The sequence below is a fragment of the Lynx canadensis genome, chromosome A2 (genome assembly GCF_007474595.2).
Source record: "Lynx canadensis isolate LIC74 chromosome A2, mLynCan4.pri.v2, whole genome shotgun sequence".
In the NCBI taxonomy this organism is placed as follows: Eukaryota; Metazoa; Chordata; class Mammalia; order Carnivora; family Felidae; genus Lynx; species Lynx canadensis.
The window spans coordinates 151,086,179-151,107,244 of NC_044304.2; the positions used below are offsets into that span (position 1 = coordinate 151,086,179).

The 21,066-nt window shown below is 38.6% G+C and overlaps 1 protein-coding gene across 1 annotated transcript in view; it reads right to left on the reverse strand.

Moving 5' to 3' along the window:
* The window catches only part of MTPN (myotrophin), a 58,728-nt gene that overhangs the window by 11,982 nt on the left and 25,680 nt on the right, over positions 1 to 21,066 (reverse strand). Inside the window, exons 2-3 of the mRNA XM_030308509.2 lie at positions 11,927 to 12,040; positions 10,993 to 11,076 (exon numbers count right to left, since the gene is read on the reverse strand). Coding sequence (XP_030164369.1) covers positions 10,993 to 11,076; positions 11,927 to 12,040 — 198 coding nt within the window. The remainder of the gene's footprint in view (positions 1 to 10,992; positions 11,077 to 11,926; positions 12,041 to 21,066) is intronic.

The window sequence follows — 21,066 nt, forward strand, 5'->3', positions numbered from 1 at the left end:
AGAGCTTTCTGACTCCACATCTCGTGTTCTGTGCCAGCTTTAGTTAAAAATGACCGAGGGCGGGGGTGCCTGCGTGGCTCACCTGGTTGAGTGTTTGGCTCTTGATTTCAGCTCAGGTCATGATCTCATGGTTTGTGGGTTTGAGCCCTGTTTGGGACTCTCTCTCCCTCTCTGCCATTCCCTCACTCTCTCCCTCAAAATAAATAAACTAAAAAAAAAAAAAAAAAAAAAAAAAAAAAAAAAAAAAAATGACCTATGGCTTTTCTCCTAAAAAAGTTAGGATGAGACCCAGATTCTACAATTTATTAACTTTAGGTATTCTCAACATTTCTGTGTCTCCTGCTACAGGGAAATGAAGAACCCTGTACAACTATAGATACAGTGTGTCATCTGTTGAACCCTTTCAAGCTAAAGAACATTTGCAGAGATAACCAATTCCTAAGTCTATTCAACAAACATTCATAAAGTTTCTGTGAATTACCGGACATCGTTTTGATACAGTTTTACTAGAACACAGTCATGATTATTATTATTTTTTAACATGTTGCTTATGGCTGCTTTTGTGCTACAACCGCAGAGCTGGGTAGCTGTGACAGACACCGTATGGTCTGCAAAGCCTCAAGTATTTATTTTTGGTCCTTTGCAGAAACTGTCAACTCCTATCCTGGGGCGTTAAAGAGAACAAGAGGCTGGTTCTCTGCATATGTTCATAATCTGGAGAGGACAAAGGAAAGGATCGCGTATGCAAACATAAGTCAGCATGGTAAATACAGGCACACCTCAATTTAATGTGTTCTGCTTCAGTGTGCTTTGCAGATACAGTGTTCTTGTTTTTTAACAAAGTAAAGGCTCGTGGGAACCGTGGGTCAAGCAAGTCTATGAGTGCCACTCTTCTAACAGCGTTTGCTCATTTCCTGTCTCTGTGTCACATTTTGGTAATTCTTACAGTATGTGAAACTTTTTCATTTCTTCTGTTTTGGGGATCTGGCATCAGTGATCTTCGTTCCCACTGTAACTGTTTTGGCACACCATGCACTGTGACCCTGTGAGATGGCAAACTTATCGACAGATGACCTTACGTGTATTCTGACTGTTCACCGACTGGCTGTTACCCTCTCTCCCGATCCTCCGGCCTCCCTGCCCCCTGAAACACAACAGTATTGAAGTGGGCCAAACAGTCAGCCTATACTGGCCTCTAAGTGTTCAAGGGAAAGGAAGAGGTGCAGGTGGTCCCTTTAAGTGTGGTGACGGGAGATGATCAGATGCCTCGGGAGATGTAATGAACGGGGTGAAAGACACGGGCACGGCCGCACGGTGTTCGGCTACGAATGACCTTCTGAGGACAGTCAGAAGGAGGATCACCTGAATCCGGACTGTGGCTGGACGAGGGTGACTAAAACCATGAAAAGCAAAACTCTGGATGAGGTGGGCGGGGGACTACTCTACTGGCTCTGTGCTGCAGAAGAGTAAGCTTAGGATTACATGTGAAGGAACTTGCTCAAAACCACAAAGTGATTATGAGGCAGAACTGAGAACGCAACTTGGGGGTGGTGTGTGTGGCACCAAGGCACCGGTAAGTAGGTCACTGACCAGAACTACCTCCTAACGACGCCAGGCTGAAAGATCTAAATGGTTTAAAATAACAAGCTTACAACGGGTACATTTGTGTAGGGGATTTGGGCAACAGTGTAACAACTGGTCTCTCCGTGATTTAAGTGGTGAAATTCAGAGCTGGATCAATTCTGACAATGCAGTTTCTTTTTAAAGTAATTCAGAAAGGCATCGCTGAGTTCAGTGAGGGTCACTGGTCCTGAAATGCTTTTAAAACCAAACCTGCCTAAGTTAGATGGAACAGAACTTGGGGGTTCCGAGCAATCATAAAATCCTAGCTTGAGCATATGTAAAGCTGTCTAGGTTTTTCTGGGGATGGGGCAGTGAGTAATCAGAGCGAAAAAGGGTTCTAACTGCAAGTACGTATTTGTTTATGCTGAGAAGGGTGACTTCCCAATCTTTGTATCTTACACATTTAATTCTCAGTTGAAGCGGCAAAAATCAGTACCACAGACACTTGGAGGACTTGACAATGCTGGCATTTGAGGGGGGTATTCAGTTTTTATCATTAACTGGCTGCTTGGTATTTAAATAGAACACAAATATGTTCAGTAAAGACATCAATGTTCTAAATTTTCGTAGACTGAGTTTTAGTATTTTTTACTCTAAGACATACTTTATGTAAAACATTAGTAGTTTGACTTCCTTTTAATAAAAGGAAAGGTAGCTGAGCAAACCTTTGTGTCTGTACCTCACTCATTTATCCTACTCAAACAGAAGCAAGTAACTTCGAGAGTGGTCTTTACACAGCTATGAGTCACTAAAATTGGTGTCGCACAATTAGCGGTTACCTATTTTGTTGTATGGTTACAGTAGACTTGCTAAGGAGGTAACTTCTTTGACACAATGTGAAGCAGAGAAATAATGGAAAACAAAGCCAAATTTTCTTTGGATTTCCTCCTCTCAGTTATAGCTTAATGTGCTAGATATCACTAATAACAAATGACAGTTTATAATAATAATTTAAGTATGCTGTAGGTTTGTAATCTAGGAATAAAACAGTAATTAGTGTTTTGAAACTTTCGCTAGGGGTGCCTGGGTGGCTCAGTCGGTTAAGCGGCCGACTTCGGCTCAGGTCATGATCTCGCGGTCCGTGAGTTCGAGCCCCGCGTCGGGCTCTGTGCTGACTGCTCAGAGCCTGGAGCCTGTTTCAGATTCTGTGTCTCCCTCTCTCTCTGACCCTCCCCCGTTCATGCTCTGTCTCTCTCTGTCTCAAAAATAAATAAACCTTAAAAAAAATTTTTTTTAAAATAAGTAAAACTTTCGCTAAGTTTTCAATTCACAAGATTTTCATTCTCACATGCTAGGGTACAACTTTTTCTCTTTAAAAGAATTCTTGTTCTCACAGGAAGTTGGTCATTTTTAGTAATAGCATATACTTACATGAGGACAATATGAACACACCAGAGTAAATGACATAGCTTATCTGTCTACATTCTACATTGTAGCAAACTTAACATGTTTTTCTTTCTTGAATGTTTATTTTTGAGAGAGGGAGAAAGAGAGAGAGAGAGAGAGAGAGAGAGCGAGAGCAGAGAGAGAGACACACACACACACACACACAGAATCCGAAGCAGGCTCCAGGCTCTGAGCTGTCTGCACAGAGCCTGATGCGGGGCTTGAACTCATGAACCGTGAGATCATGACCCCAGCCAAAGTTGGATGCTTAACCAACTGAGCCATCCAGGCGCCCCAAACTTAACACCTTTAAATGAGGTATACAAGCAAACATTTAAATATTTCCCTTTTCCCCACATTGGTTTATTTCGAAATGGTTTTCTCTAGGATTAGGAAACAAGGATACTTCTTAAAATCCAATTATGAACATATAAATTATAAGGCATTACATAAATTATAAGGAATTTTAGTAAGTATTAATGTAGAAATGTTGATAGATGTCAGATACTATATACCATAACAATATTATGGGAAATGTCTAACGGAGAGTTTGCTGCAGGCAAACATTTCTCTCAGAGAATTGTATCTTTAACCAAACTAGAAGATACCAATTTTATGTATATCAAAATACAGCTGTGAAAAAGAAATTAACTTTGGACTTACGAAAGTCTACTGGCTAATATTTTAATTCACGAGTATCATTTCATGCTTAACCTTTTAACTAATGTGTTCATGAAATGATGCTATTTCTCAGGCATATGAGATTTTAATCAGGAATAAACAGTGAAAATTCCAGATCATTGTCCTGTAAGCTCTTGTTTGGTTACACTAGTTGATAAAACTTTTCAACAAATGAGCACTAGCAGAGTTGGAAAAAAGCATCCAGAATGACAGCTACATTCTTAACTTGCATCACTTAGGAAGGGTCATGTTCCCACTGAGGGCTAGAACCTTAACATGATGTGCACTATAAATTCCAAACTATTCATGAGCTAGAACAGCGGTCAGCAAACTGTGACCCAGATGCTGGTTTTTGTAAGTAAAGTTTTACTGGAATGCAGCCATGCTTGTTCATTTCTGTACTGTCTAGGACAGCTTTTTAGAATTACAGTCGACATACAATGTTATATTAGTTTCACATATACAACAGTGATTGGACAACTCTATACATTATGGAATCTCAGCACAAGTGCAGCTACCATCTGTCACCATAAAACCCTATGACAACGCTACTGACTATATTCCTGTGCGGCACCTTTCATCCCTGTGACTTACACATTACATAATTGGAAGCCTATACCTCCCACTCCCTTTTGCCCACCTTGCCCATCCTCCTCTTTCCCTCCTCTCTGGCAACTACCAGTTTGTTCTCTGTGATTATGACTCTGTTTCTGCTTTTTTGTTTTGCTTTTTAGCAAAAAAGTTCACTTATAAGTGAAATCGTATGGTATTTGTCTTTCTCTGACTGACTTCACTTAGCATAATACCTTCTAGAGCCATCCATGCTGTAACAAATGGCAAGACTGCATACTTTTTCATGGCTGAGTAATATTCCAGTGTGTGTGTGTGTGTGTGTGTGTGTGTGTGTGTGTATCTCCTCTATCCATTAATCTAGGGACTCTAAATTGCTGCAATAAACACAGGAGTGCATAAACCTTTTTGTATTAGTATTTTGGTTTTCTTTGGATAAATACCCAGTAGTGGAATTACTGTATTATATGGTAGTTCTACTTAAAAAATTTTAAAGAAACTTCTACACTGTTTTCCACAATGGCTATACCAATCTACATTCCCACCAACAATGCACGATGGCTACCTTTTCCCCCCATCCTTGACGTTTGTTATTCCTTGTCTTTTTGACACTAGCCATTCTGGCTGGTGTTCAGGTAGTATTTCACTGTGGGTTTGATTTATATTTCTCTAATGATTCATGATGTTGAGCATCTTTTCATGTGTCTATTGGCCATTTACATGTGCTCTTTGGAAAAGTGTCTATTTGTGTAGTGGTTTTTTTTTTTTTTTTTTTTTTGGTGTTGAGCTGTAGGTTTATATATTTGGGATATTAACCCCTTATTGAATGTATCATTTGTAAATCTCTCATTTAGTAGGTTGCCTTTTCATTTTGTTAATAGTCTCTTTCACTGTGCAAAGGCTTCTTATTTTGCTATAGTCCCAGTAGTCTATTTTTCTTTTCTTTTCCTTGCCTTAGAAAATGTTGCTAAGGCCAATGTCAAACGTTAACCATATTAAGCATGGGTTTGTTTCTGGGCTCTATTCTAGTCCACTGGACAGAATGTGTGTATTTCTGTGCCAACACCATACTGTTTTATTAAAGCTTTGTAGCAGGTATCTTGAAATTAGAGACTGTGATGCCTCCAGCTTTGGCTGTTCAGGGTCTCCTGTGATTCCACACAAATTTCAGTATTTGTTCTAGTTTGTCTATGGCAGTTTTAGGGTGGCAGAGTTAGGCCAGAAAACACATGGTCTTCAAAGTCATACATGACTTTTTAAGAAAAAGTCTGCCAACCTCTGGACCACAGGATATTTTTGTATCACTTTTTAAGATTTTAAAGGCAAAACCCAAAAACCTTTATTCAACTGAGATCATTACAATTCAAAATGATATATACTTAAACAGTCTGTTTTGCTTTGATAAAAACAGGTAGAAGTCTTATCAGGTCTGGCCTTGTCACTGCTGCTGTGCTCGTTGGTTGCCACTTCTCTATCCTGGATGTGTGTTTCACACTCTTGCTTGGGCTTCTTCCTCCTCTGCTACTGCTACTCAGGAGGCTTCTCGAGCCTGCATTTTGACCTGTTCTGTCTCTTTTCCCTTGTCTCTCCTCACCAGTTTTGCATAGTATTTTTCATGGGCTCTGGATGTTGTGGAAGTACCAGGAACTTTGATCACCATCTTACCATTCAGCAATTATGTAGTTTTAGCTTTTTAAAAAAATTTTTAAAAATATTTATTTATTTTTGAGAGAGAGAGAGAAAGAGAGTAGGGGAAGGGCAAAGAGAGACGGAGACAGAATCCAAAGCAGGCTCCAGGCTGAGCTGTCAGCACAGAGGCCGACGCGGAGCTCAAACCTATGAACCATGAGATCATGACCTGAGCCAAAGTGGGATGCTTGACTGACTGAGCCACCCAGGCGCCCCTACCTCATTTTGTTTTCCTAGCTTATTTTTTTTAACTTTAGTGTTTGTTTTTTATTTTAATATTCACCTAGATTTTTTCATATACTAATTTCTAATGATCCTTCTTGCCTCTCGGTTTTTCTCTTTGGGTTTATGGTGTATCCAGTCTTCACTTGTTTCTTGCTCAGGGTACTAACCACTTCAAGGCTTGGAGCCACGCTGGATCAGTTCCTACTCTTGCAATGACACTCTCTTGCTCGTGTCGGGGCATGTTATTTTCCTCAGTGCCATCCCCTCTGCTTTCTGTGTCTGAAGGATTCATTACAATGTCTTCTCTAATGAACCTCATACCATGGCATGTGCTCAGGCCTCCATCTCGAAGTGGAAGTCCCACATGTATTGATCTTCTTCTTTTTTTTTAAATTCCTAGCTCAAAAATCAGGCCAAATAACTTTTACGTACAGAAATATACGTGTTACATTTCTCATAACTATCCCTGTAAAAGTTTTTTCTTTTACTACATGGACAATCAAGGATTAAATGTTTTAGATTCCCACTTGTGTCATAGACTTCATCTTCCACTGCACTAAAGGAGAACCAAACACGAAAACTTGTCCCAACTATGTGATATACTATCACTTACTGATTTGACATCATTCTGGTAACCCTCCTTTCTTTTGTTTTAGTGGTTTTCTCTTTTTTCCCTATTAGTTGTGATCACACTGAGTTTTTATCTTTATTTTGTTTTTTTTTCCTATACTAATGATATGCCAGCTGGATAATAAATTAAAAACGTCAATTTGGTAAACTTCTCAAACTAAGTACTTTTAACACAAATTCGTAATAATCCATAAGGATTCTAACTTTTGATAAAAGGCAGAACCAGATTTCATAATACAAGCATTGATCGTAACAAAAAAAAAAATGCACTGGAATAGACTTATTTTAGCAACTAAGGATTTCTGAAAGCACAATCAATTTCCAAAAAAAAATCGGGCTAACAAAACTATAGGGTATCCATTAAAGAAGGTTATGCAATAATAAAAAAAGTAATTTTGAAAAAGCAGAACTAAATTTTCCTATGCTGCTTTCATAAAGGTAAAAAAAACCCTTTCATCTAAAATAATAGCTCTGCATGGGTACAATTGATCTGCCATCAACAGAGCCACCTCTGAATGTCACTCAGCTCCAAAAATCAAGACTCACACACAAATAAAATAACAGTATTACAGTTACAAGTAAAAATAAATAAGCTAGTTAAAAGTCAAACAACTCAACTTACAACCAATAGTTTAGCAGAAGAGTACATAATTACAGAGACCCTTCTAAGAAACCATGTTAGGGCCTAATGTACATACACATGAAGCCAGAAGATTCTTTAACAATGGAATCTCACAGTCATGTCTCAGGGACCTGGAGCGCCATGCTTTGGGAATAAGGAATACAGAACAAGGGTTTCAAGGACTTCTCTGGCATGACCATAACTGGGTTTTTTTGTTTGTCCTGTGAGGAAAGAGAAACTTACCAGAAAGAAATACAGAGTTTGAGATACGGCTAAGAAGAAAGAGCATGCTTATTAGGAGCCTCTCATTTAATAAACATTAGATACAGCCTAAGCTAAAAAGGATCCCATGGAGGTTTTTATTTTCAGAGAACAAAACCTTAGCTGGGTAGAAAAATATCAGGGAGAGTCAAAGGGGGAAGAAGAAAGTGTGTTTTATCTTTTACTGTGACTTACGAATTAAGTTTTCGGGCATAAGTGACATATGTATCCCTTAAACTAATACAAATGTTATGACAATGATTTGATACATGCATAGATTACAAACTGATTATCACAATAAGTTTCGTTAATATCACATGAGTTAGTCTTTTTCTTGTGATGAGAACTTGTAAGATTTACTCTTAGCAATTTTCAAATACACAAGATAGCAATATTACGGTTTCTTTTACTATACGCTTAGCAGATATATCGAGGCCAAGGGCATTAAATTAAGTCTATGCTGAGGAACAGAGCTGAGAGGCAAAGAGAAATCAGATCCTGGTAACATGGCTCGAGCCCAGGGTGAGGCTATGTGCCTCAACGGTAGAGTGATGTGAGTCAACAAGATCTCTTTACTGTTTCAGCCTATCTGAGCTGGGTTTAGTTACTTGCAATATAAAGAGTTCAAACTAATAAAATATTGGAATTACACAAATCTTTAACAAACTGTAAATCAATAGTTGCAGCCTGTGACAACCGGTTTTGAATACGGTAAGCAAAAATATTCTCTGAGGGATGAAATTATCCAGTAGTTTTCAAAGGTACTTAAAAAAATCTTGTCATGGGTGTGGGGGAGGGATGGACAGTGAGGAGACATAGTGACTGGAAATTTTGGGGAGCACATCCTACAACAGATTCTAGATCCTCTACAGTAACCAAGAATATTTCCATTTGTTTTGGCTTTGGGAGAACCACATTATTCCTATCAATAGAATGTGTAGTATCTAAAAATTACGATTAATATAGACCTCTTCTCCCAAAATAAAAACCCAACACCAAACCAGTAACAACCACACACCTAAAGAAATTTAGTAATTGTGTTTAACATGCAGCTATGGGTAAATTAAAAAAATTATCAATAAAGTGTTGAGACAAACATGCTAACCTTCTTTCCCAATTTTTTCTAAATCTTACTGAAGCTATCTCTATGAAGCTAAAAATCCTCCTCAGTCTTAGTTAAAATAAAAGCTACTATTTATTGAACACATGTGTTAGGCACTGTGGCAAAATGCTTTATATACATTTACTCATTTTTCTATCTTTCTTCCTTCAACAGGACTTATTTTAAAATCCCAAGTCAAATGCTATAAAGAGCATTTTCCAGTCTATGCCAATGAAATGATAAGCTTAGGATTAATCCTGGTGCCTTATTTTACAAAGATTTCTTGTCTTCCAACACCTGCAGGTTCCATGTAACATGGCTAGAAATGCTGCAACTGACTGGTTTGTTGAAGCTGGATTTTGAACGCCCTCTAAGAGTGAACACCAGAAAATTCCAAATTTACCAGGACCTCAAGCACATCAAGACACCAGACGACTTGGAGGGCTCCTATTTACAGCAAACTGCCTCTAATAACAATCTCACTCAGTATGTACGACAGAAAACGGAGCTTACAAATTTCATACAAGGGCTACTTAAAGTGTGGTCTCTCTCTAAACCTGGTACCAGTCTGCAAATGGTTAGGAGTCCAGAATATTTTCTACATCACTAAGTACAGTGCTTAGTTCAGCTAACTTGTTTTTTCATCGCAAGATACTCTTGATGAAGGAGGCTGGATTGATTTATTCTAGCCCAACCTTCTTATCCATCATGAACTGGTAACAGTTTGTGAGCCACAAAAGACCCCGAACAGCCAAAGCACCCTTGAAAAGGAAAACCAAAAGCTGCAGGCATCACAATTCTGGGTTTCAAATTATAGTACAAAGCTGTAGTAACTAAACTAGTATGGTACTGGCACAAAAACAGACACATAGATCAATGGAATAGAACAGAAAACCCAAAAATGAACCTACAACTATATGGTCAATTAAGCTTTGACAAAGCTGGAAAGAATAGCCAACGGGAAAAAGACTATGTCTTCAACAAATGACGGTGGGAAAACTGGACAGCAAAGTGCAAAAGCATGGAACTGACCACTTTCTTATACCATAACACAAAAATAAATTCAAAATGGATGAAAGACCTAAATTTGAGACCTGAAACTATAAAAATCCTAAGAGAGAACATGGTAAGTAATTTCTGTGATATCGGCTATAGCAACTTCTTTCCCCAGATGTCTCCTTAGGCAAAAGTAAAAATAAACTACTGGGACTTCGTCAAAATAAAAACCTTCTTCACAGTGAAGGAAACCATCAACAAAACTAAAAAGCAACCTACAGAATGGGAGAAGATATTTGCAAATGACTTATCTGATAAAGGGTTAGTATCCAAAATATATAAAGAACTTCCAAAGCTTAAAAACCAAAAAACGAATCATCTGATTAAAAATGGGCAGAAGACAAGAACATTCTTCCAAAGATGATATCCAGATGGCCAACATCACTGATCATCAGGGAAATGCAAAGCAAAACTACAATGATGTATCACCTCACACCTGTCAGAATGGCTAAAATCAACAACACAAGAAACAAACAGGTGTTGGTGAAGATGTGGAGAAAGGGGAGCCCTTTTGCACCGTTGGTGGGAATGCAAACTGGGGCAGCCAGTCTGGAAAACAGTATGGGAGTTCCTCAAAAAGTTAAAAATGAAACTACCCTATGATCCAGCAACTGCACTACTAGGTTTTTACCCAAAGAATACAAATGCACTAATTCAAAGGGATACATGCACCCCGATGTTTACAGTAGCATTATCTACAACAGCCAAATTATGGAAACAGCTTAAGTGGCTACTGACTGATAAAGATGGGGTGCATACAATGGAATATTAGTCAGCGATAAAAAAGTATGAAATCTTGCCATTTGCAACAACATGGATGGAGTTAGAGTATTATGCTGAGCAAAATGAGTCAGAGAAAGACAAATACCATATGATTTCACTCATATGTAGAATTTAAAGAAGAAATGACCAAGAGAGGAAAGAAAAATACAAACTAAGACACAGACTCTTAACTGTAGAGAATAAACTGATGGTTACCAGAAGGGAGGTGGGAAGGGTGAAGGGTGAAATAAGTGATGGGGATTAAGGAGTGCGCTTGTTGTGATGAGCACTAGGTGATATATGAAGTAGTGCTGAAACTGATGTTCACTGGATGTTCACTGGAATTTTAAATAAAAACTTTAAGACAATTAGCAATTGATCTCACCTTTGACAGAAGCAATTTCACACAGGAAACATGACCTTCATAGACAGCAGACAGAAGAGGGGTAATATGATGTTTATCCGGAGCCTATGAAATAAGAGATTAAAAAACGACTTTAGTTTTCATTTCTTCCTTCCCTCTAGATTTGATCAGAGAACTATCAACGTTTACCTCTTTGCCCTATTACACAAAATCCCTTCAAGGCTACAAGTTTTCAGCCTCTTAGAGAGCTGCCAGGGCCCAAGCCCATAAGTAGCGTCTCCTTGAGTATCAGCCTAGTGAAGTAGAGGGCACAGGGCTTTGACGTCAGCTCAAACCTTGGCTCTGCCACTTACACTGTGCCAATTGTTTGGCCTCTCTGAGCCCCAAGTCCTCACGATGTGGTAGGAATGCGAATGAGGCCCAGGAAGGGAAGAGAGGGGGTAGAAAATAGCCAATGAGAGGGACAAGGCTGCCACAATGGGGCCGGGTGACATAGTGTCCCCTGAAATGTGTAAAGTTCATCTCACTTGCTGTCATGGCTAAACATTTTTCCAAAACCCTGAAAAGCTGTAAAAGGCAAGAGCCAGGAGGTGACCGCTCCTGTCTGACCATTTGCCTACTGACCTTTGTCCAAAACTCCAGTCTGGATTTATTCTAGGACTACATAGTCCTATCCTCCATTGCATGACAGCCATTTGCCACCTATAGACAGTGACAGTGTTAACTCTCAAGTTGCTGTAGAACTTAAAAATGAAGCATCCTAACTCACGGTTTTATCCATTTAAGAAAGTCTGTTTGTTCTGCTTATTTAAAAAAAAATGCCAACTATGTATTTCTAGGTTACAGGAAATTTGGTATAATTTCAGACTATATTTCTATTTTACAAGACTAGAAAACAATTACCCAAGGCATACAACAGGATTTTTTTTCTAGAATGACCACGTTCTTTACATACATTAATATCTGCTCCTTTCAGCAGCAGAAATTCCAGGATTTCAAGCTGCCCACAATCTGCTGCATAATGAAGAGGCTTCCTTCCACCTTCTAGTGTCCGGTTGACATCTTCTCCCTTATAAGAGAAGCCAAATGAAAATGGTATTTAGATGGATGGTAGATGGAAGATGGGACATGAGATACCCAGTATTTTCACTTTCTTAAAAGCCTAAGAGTTCCATGAAACAATCACATTTCCTGCAAAGTGAAATAAGTAACCAAGAAGTTGAAATTAAATTCTGTGCAACAGCACATATGCAGTACGGCAGTAATTCAATCGTGATCAGTCAAACTGGAAACAGACAATGATGCTAAATGTAATGAAATATGTTACCGCGCTCTATTTCCAAGGGGTTCAATCAGCATAATGTTAAGATGTGGCCAGAAAAGACTGGTAAGTTCAAATACTGAGATTTTACCCAGATCACAGGACCTGTCTTCTACTTTAAGCAAAACATCACTCCTTTGATGGAAGCAGACATCATCATCACAAGGTAGTCAGTACTGCTACTAAGAATCATTTCCCTCGTTTAACATTGACTAAAGGCCTGCTATACAGCAAGCACTGTGCACAGAAGACAAAGGTGAACAAGATCAGAGCTTCTGATTGCACAGAGCTCACTATCTAGTGTGGCGAGGCAGACATTAACTGGCTCATCACAGGACTAAACAGAATGTCAAAACAGAATTGCTATAAAGGAAAGGAACTCAGTGTTATACAAACACTTATCAGAAGAACAGGATTGAATCTTGGTGATGGATGGGGAGCGGCTTGTGTCAGAAAATGAACTTACTAAGGCCTCAAAAAAAGAAAAGTTTTCATTCACTGAGAATTAACAGATTCTAACAATAACAAAGGCAACCAGGCTCTTTACTGATCAGCTGATAACAGGTTTGGCACTGTGCTATACACATAATCTCCAATCTCTATCCTAAAAGGAGAAAATCTCCACTTGATAAATGAAAAGTCTGAAGCGAAAAGAGGTTAACTAACTTTTTAATGGGGCTTAGTAACAAGTGAGATCTAAACTCATTCTCTTTCTATACCACCATGTTGCCCCCAATGCAGCATTTTCCCCTTTCTTTCCTTTTTAAAAACATTTTTACATTTATTTATTTTTGAGAGAGTGAGACAAAGTGAGAGTGGGGGAGGGGCAGAGAGGGAGACACAGAATCCGAAGCAGGCTCCAGGCTCCGAGCTGTCAGCACAGAGCCCGACGCGGGGCTTGAACCCACAAACCGTGAGATCATGACCTGAGCCCAAGTTGGACGCTTAACCGACTGAGCCACCCAGGCGCCCCATATTTTCCCCTTCTTTCTTAAGGAAAGTTCAGATTTTAGAGTAGCAAAATGTCTGAAGGAATTTATATCCTCAACTACTATATTATTCACTTACCTTGGTTTGGTTAACTCATCAAGTCATATTCTGACTCAGGCAGTTCAGAACCCTATCATTTCATGGCCACTACAAGCTGCCTTTTCAAACACCGATATAGGAGACAGGTGTGCAACTTGCCTAATGCCAGTAGAGGCTGGGCTGCAGCTCCGACTCTACTACTGAGCTGTGGGACTTAGACGGCTTACTTTCCAAATCTGTTTCCTCATCTGTAAAATGGGAATAAAAATGCTTAGTGCTTAGACCTCATAAGGTTTTACACCATCATTAAGACAACCCACGCAAAATATTTAACGTAGGTCCTGACACATGGCAAAATGTCTAATGAGGGTTAACTATTATTTCTGTGGATCCCTGATGTTGGTTTATACTGGCCCTAAAAGACTGTTCCAAAATTGAGTTAAGGCAGGTTTCTGCAGAACAGCTGAAATTTAAAGGTATGATTGAATGTAATATACTTTTTCTCCAGAAACAAATTTAAATAGTCTGGGCAATCTGGCGTACCACCTTAGCCTTTATTCACAACTGCACAAATGGGAGCCTTTGAGGCAAAAAGAGACACTGCTTCAACAATTCTCGATGAAACTAGTTCCCCTTACGTTGGTAATAGGTCCCCTCCATTATTAATCACAGAGCATTAACTGGATAGGTCTTTTCAGTGAGAAAAGCAAAGTATTACTTGTAGTAAGCCATCGATAAGAGGGCTTTGTCAAAGATATTTTCCCAAATCCAAGTAAGTGACCTCTTCCTTCCCCACGTGGTATGAGCCTGGCAGATGCGTATGAATGGACTTGTGAGCTTAAACTTTCTCCTTTATCGCTGCAGACACTGCCTTTACAGTTCTTACTTTGGCAGACAAAACATGACGACACCAGAAAGGCTCTGCATGACTGACAGGAAAGAAAGGGTCCGCTTCTGGGGGCCTTAGCAAAAGCTGTACTTATAGAGGAATTTATGGTACTGGAAGACCTGTATTGGAAAAGGAGAAAGGCCTCAAAATAATGTTTTGGACTTTCACTTTAAGAAACTAGAGAGTATTATGCTAAGTGAAATAAGTCAGAGAAAGACAAATACCAGATGATTTCACTCATACGTGGAACTTCAAAAACAAAACAAACGAACATAGGTAGAAGAGAGAGAGAGAGAGAGAGAGAGAGAGAGGGAGAGGGAGAGAGGGAGAGGGAGAGAGGGAGAGGGAGAGAGAGAGAGGGAGGCAAACCAAGAAACAGACCCTTTACTTAATAACCACAGAGAACAAACTGATGGTTACCAGAGAGGACCGGGTGGGGGATGGGGAAACAGCTGGCAGGGATTAAGGAGGGGGCACGGGGATGAGCACCAGGTGTTGTGTGGAAACGATGAATCACTAAATTCTACACCTGAAACTAATTACACTGATGTTAACTGGAATTTAAATAAAAAGTTGAAAAAGGGGGAAAAAAAAAAAACTAAGGCGAAAACAAAAGGTATATGGAAATCTCTGTACCTTTTACTCAATTTTGCTGTGAACCTAAAAATGCTCCAAAAAGTAAAGTTTATTTTTAGAAAAGCAGATTAAATTCAAAGTAAGCCAGAGGCAAGAAAAAAGAGCAGGAACCAATGAGATGGAAAACAGAAAAAGAATAAAAATCAGAAGCTAATTCTCTGAGATCAGTACAATTGATAAATCTCTAGCCAGAGTGATCGGAAAAATAAACAGTGAAGACACAAAGTGCTACTATCAGACTTTACTGATTATCTTCCCACAAAGAAACTCCCAGGCCCTAGAGGGCTACACTGGTAAATTCTACCAAACATTTAAGAAAAGAGAGTAATATCAATTCTTCCAAAAAGTAAGAAGCATCCATTTTAGAAAAAAGAAGTAAAACTATCTTTATTTGCAGGTGACACAATCATCTATGTAGAAAATTCTATGGAATCTACCAAAAGGCTACTAAATAAGTAACTTTAGGAATGCTGCAGGACAAAACAACCAACATACAAAATCAACTGCATTTTTATACACTATTGATGAATAATTGCAAATCAAACCTAAAATCAATATTATTTACAATAACATCCAAAGATGAAACACTTAGTGATAAATTAACAAAAATGTGGAACACTTACACACGGAAAACTACCAAATTTGTTGAAATTAGAGAGGACCTAAAGAAATGGAGAGAGATACCATGTCTGTGGGTTAGAAGACCTAATACTGTAAAGATGTTGATTCTCCCCAAATTGATGTGTAGATTCAATGCAATACCAGTCAAAACCGTAGCAGGCTTTTTAAAGAAACTGACAAAATGACCCTAAATTTCCTCTGGAAATGCAAAGAATCTAGACTAGCCAAAATCACTTTGAAAAAGAACAAGTTGGAGGGCTAGTAGTATTGCCTGATTCCAAGAATTATTAAAAACTAATCAAGAAAATACAGTATTGGCATAAAATTATAAAACATGCAAACTTTTATCACTAATGTATAGTGAAAGAAAGTGGATCAGTGGTTGCCTGGGGGAAGGGGAGGGAAGGACAACAGGAGGGAGGGACTACGAAGGGGCCGGCAGTAAGAGTGATGGATGTGTTCATTATCTTGATTGAGGTGATGATTTCAGAGAAATATACACACGTCAAAACTGATCAAATTGTACACTTTAACATCTGTCTGTTGTTTAATTATACCTCAATAGCAGATTTTCCTGAAATCAAATTTCTGTGGCTCATTGTTACAAAATGGGATGCTAACAAAGCAACAGTTGAGGTAGAATGGGGGCAGGGAGACTAACAATCTTCTTGGGAGACTTAAAGAGCAAAAGCTATTTGAGGTCAAGTTCCTTCCCTGGTAGTGATGAAAGGAAAGCTCTTGCCTTCTATGTCCTATACCTCAACTAACTATATGGAACAAGAAGTTTTAAAGTGGTATGAGAGAAGGTCAACGTGGTCCCTACTAGCTTCAGAGAACAAAACAATTGTCTGAACTTCTGGGAAAAATCTCCTTATCAGTACTTCTAGCATTATTTTGCCTACTCGATTCTTTACTACAACTACAGGGAAACTGCTACTACAGGCAACGACAGGGAACCTGCTAAACACAAAATGTGATCACAGCATTACCTTTTAAAAAGTCCTCTGATGACTATTCACTGCTCTGAACAACACAGTTAAGAAGATCTAGAGTGATCTATCTGGTGACGACTACCTTTTCAACTTCAATTCTCACAGTGAAGAATTGACTTCACCGCCCCACCCCTGTCCTTTGTTAACTCTTACTAGTCCTTCAGAAGCCGGTTTTTAATAAACCTCGTGGAAAGTATCTCTAACCTTCTCAACTTGGAGTAATGTGAGCTCACAGGTGTGCCCAAGACACCTTGCATCTCCCCGTGTTGTAACACTTACCACATTCTACTCAAACTGTCTGTATCTGTATCCTCTATGAACACAGGTCAGATACCACGTCTCTCTTATTTACTTTTGCATCTCCAATGCCTAGTATAGTTTCTAACATATAGTGAACATTGATATAATAAAGCTTTCGTTTGGAGAAATGGTGAGGTTGCTCAAGTACTAGATTTGGTAGTAAGCCATATACAACACCTTCCGTTTCAAGCAGACACGGACAATACATTAGTTATCCGGTAGCAGCAGCAGTAACTTGAGATCAATGGCGTGTTTACTGATGTAGGGGATCTGAATGACAATTTCACTAGGTTTTCAGCAGTCTTGATATGTGGTAACCGCAGTAGTCGCTGTAAAATAGGGAAGGATGATAGTGCTGTATCTAGCTCCTTTCTCCCTACCCTCTGCCCACACAGTAGACATTAGTGACATCACCAGAGAGAAGTTGGACACCTATTCTGTAATCTTGATTCCAACTTAATGAAACATTACCAGCTAAGGAGAAAAATCTAACACTAATTTTGTCTCCCAGATTCTGGGGTTAGAGAAAGATGTACAATCTCAAGGGGTCCCTTAGCATTACAAGGCAATCTTACCACGTTTTCCTTTTTCCCTTGCTTTTACACTTTCCACAGAGACTATTTTAAGTTTCTTTCACTTTTTAAAGACCTTAGACTTCTCGATCTCCTCCTTCCCTTTCATTCTCAGCAGATAACCTCCTCATATACTTTTTACACAGAAGACTGCCTTCAGACAGGCACTCTCTCAGGAACTTTTCTCCACCTCACCTTCCTACAGCTGACAAATCCTCTCCTCCTATCTAAAGCCAATCTCTCACCTATGTTTTGGATATCATCCTTTCTTGGTTTTTCAGAAAACTTACTCCTTTGTTTGCTACCTTTTGTGTTTTCAACCTCTACTCCTGTACTGGCTCTTTTTCATCAGTACCTGCCACACACACTCTCTGACTAAAAAAGCAAAGTGCAACACATCAACCTCTCCTTAGACCCATGCCTAGACCTTTTAGTTATTGTTGTTCCTCCCCCTTTCGTGGCTAAATTTTCCAAAAGCATCGTCTGTATTTGTTATCTCCGATTTCTCACTTTCCGTTCTAATCTGACTTCCACCCTCAACACTACACCATAACCACTTTTGCTGAGGTCAATGACTTCCTTGTTGCAAAATGCAGAGGTTACCTCAGTACTCACCTTAATTGACCTCCCAAAAGTGATTAAGTCGATCACTTCTTCCTTTTTTAAACAGACTCTCTTTTGGCTTCAGTGACACCACACTGTTGGTAGTTTTCTTCCTACCTGACTACTGCTTCTGTTTCCTGACTCACCCATGTCTACCAGGTGTTTAAAACAAATTTGGGGAATCTTAATTATGAGTTCAGATTTTCATCATATATAATTTAAATAGCTGAGAAGTTCAGTCATCCTTATACAGTCTTGTAACAGTATCTACATCAGAATACCCTGACTATAAAGTTTTTTGGAATAACAAAACACTTCCTTGGCAACAAAGTGTACCTATGTTTTTAAAGACATTACCATGCAATAATATTGTGTCACAGAGTCTGGCAGAAATAAAATTCTCATCGTGGTATGTGTGTAAAGAACCACGCAGGTCACAAATAACTCTGCACAAAGCTTTTGTTTACCATACACAGTTGAGGTAATGCAGAGTGACAAACCTAATTTATCATCACATCAAGGCTTGCCTAGCTTCACCTTTCCCTTTTAGCAAGAGTAATTTATCCAGTTTTGTTTTACTCTCTTTTCTTTACTGCAACAGCAAAGCCTGTTAACCGTTAAATACACAACAAAGATTTTTATTAAAATTGTATTTTGCCATTATTTTTCTCGTAAGTTGTTATGAAGCTATTCTTATTTTCTCTATATGGCATATTCCACATATGTAATATATGTAAGTAATATATACTATAGATATAATACTATTTCACAATATTTTTTAAAAAAATGTTTTAAATGTTAATTTTTGAGAAACAGAGACAGAGACAGACAGAAAGACAGACCATGAATGGGGGAGGGCCAGGGAGGAGGAGACACAGAATCCAAAGCAGGCTCCAGTCTCTGAGCTGTCAGCACAGAGCACGACGTGGAACTTGAACTCATGAACCGTGAGATCATGACCTGAGCCAAAGTTGGACACTTATCCAACTGGGCCACTCAGGTGCCCTCTACTTCACAATATTTTCTGGTGAGAGTTTAAATTAATACATTCTATCCAGAACCACGTTAGTGACTATGAAATGCTTTAGGATAGGTTGATTGCTGGTGCCTCTCAAATATGGGGGGGTTTAGATTATGGTGGAGGAAAAAGTCTCTGTGAAATTCTAAATCAAATGGAACCCAATTAAGAGTTTTAAGATTACCCTATATTCTAACAAACTGCAGACTACCTTCTCTGACTCTACCTTGCTCCTTAATCAAAATTATTCTTAGAATTAAAAAAAAAAAAGTGATAATGCATGACTAATTTATGTCAATACACTGGTGAGTCTATATTAAGGGAAGAACTTAATAACTATAATATCACTTATTTCAACACTAGAGCATGACATTTTAGGGCTGGACACTGGACAGCTTTTCCAACTTCTTGAAAATTAAATGACATTACTGGCATTTGTGAAAGATAACCATGCTTCATTTCTCAAGTATCACTGTTCTCAATAACTAAGAGCCTCTGTTATTCTGATATGTTCTTATCTGTCTAGAAAATGATTGATGTAACGGTCTAGTTCTATCTTTAACATCAATAAATCAGCTAGTATTTACTTAGAAGCCATATTCCTAGCTGGGCATGCTAATGGTACAAAAAAGTGGAACTGTGGGTCTATGCCTACCTTAGGAGTCAGAGACTACATCTTACACGTATTTTTACCACAATGCCAAATGTGGTACTTCTCAACCTCAATAATTATTTGTTGTGATTGCTAAATTATTATGATAGCAGGTTATAAAATGCCATATTAAGACATAACTTGGAGAGTGTGGGTAACTGGAGAGATTAATTATTATGGTGTATGGATTTCCCACAGGAATTTCCTCCCAGAAATCTAGGAGGTGATACTTTGGAAAAGTATGGATCCCATGACATTTGTGAGTCTTTGCTGAAATAATGTAAAGTTCCTGGCACATAGTGAGCACTCAATAATGCCAAATGCTTTTATTAATATTAATAGAGGCCTCAACAGTTCTCATTTGAATAGCTTTCTACCCAATTTCTCCACATTCAACAATTCAACAAACGTGAATCAAGTTAATCAATGTTCCTAAAAAGTAAGACTGATTGTGCTACTCCTTTACTCAAAAAATTTCAACTACTCCCTTTTGTTGAACAGAAAATCCTCAGCGTGACACTCAAGTCATCTTCCATTCAACACCAACTTGCCATTCTGGTTGTTTCATCTCATAAATACAATGCTCCCAACACATCAGTGCTTTCCCACTTCCGGGAAACTTCATGTTGTTGTCTTTCTTTGGCATGGTTACCCCACTTCCGTTCGTGTCTTGATCTGCTAAAATTCCACTTACTCTCCAAGACCTATTTTTCTCTTGTCACACTTTTACCTGATACTCTTTTATCTCTCCTTGATACTCTTGATATATAATTCCCTCCTTTTAATCCTCAAAGTTCTTGTTGATGTCTCTTACTACACTACATTTACCTTTCTTCAATCATGTATTTATTACTTACATACTTCAATGAAAACTCCATTAAAAAAAGGGCCATGCCTTATTTATATATACTGCCTATGTAATGTCTATGGGCAACTTGTGCCTTACAGCCCATTTTAATGAATTGGGGCAGTCATTTACACCATCTTTGTCACACTATGGAACCTGTTGCTTACCATAACAACTATCACTCCCCATAGAGGTATTTTAAAAACATTATTAGTGTGTCTGAAAGTCAGAGTCTCAGTGTTGGAAAGGACTCTGAAGGTCATCCAACCCAACCACTCACTCTGTGTTTGAATCCTTGCCTGTGTATGCCCAACCTAAAACTGAACCTCTCTAATGAAAGGCAATTCAAGATCTTACTGATCAGCTCATTCCTTTAAAATGCTGGAAAATCCACTGTTTACCAGTTCTAATTCTATTCCTTGGGGACACATGGAACAGGTATAATATACCAATTATGTTTAGCAGCCATATCACATTATAACTAAAGTGAAATCTTTTTATATGATTTGTTGTTATCCTGACCTTCAGTTACTGGTATTTCTGAGTATACAAGTAGGGACATTATATTAATTGCTCTTAAATTTCATCTTATAATGGTCATCTTATTTTTCTAGG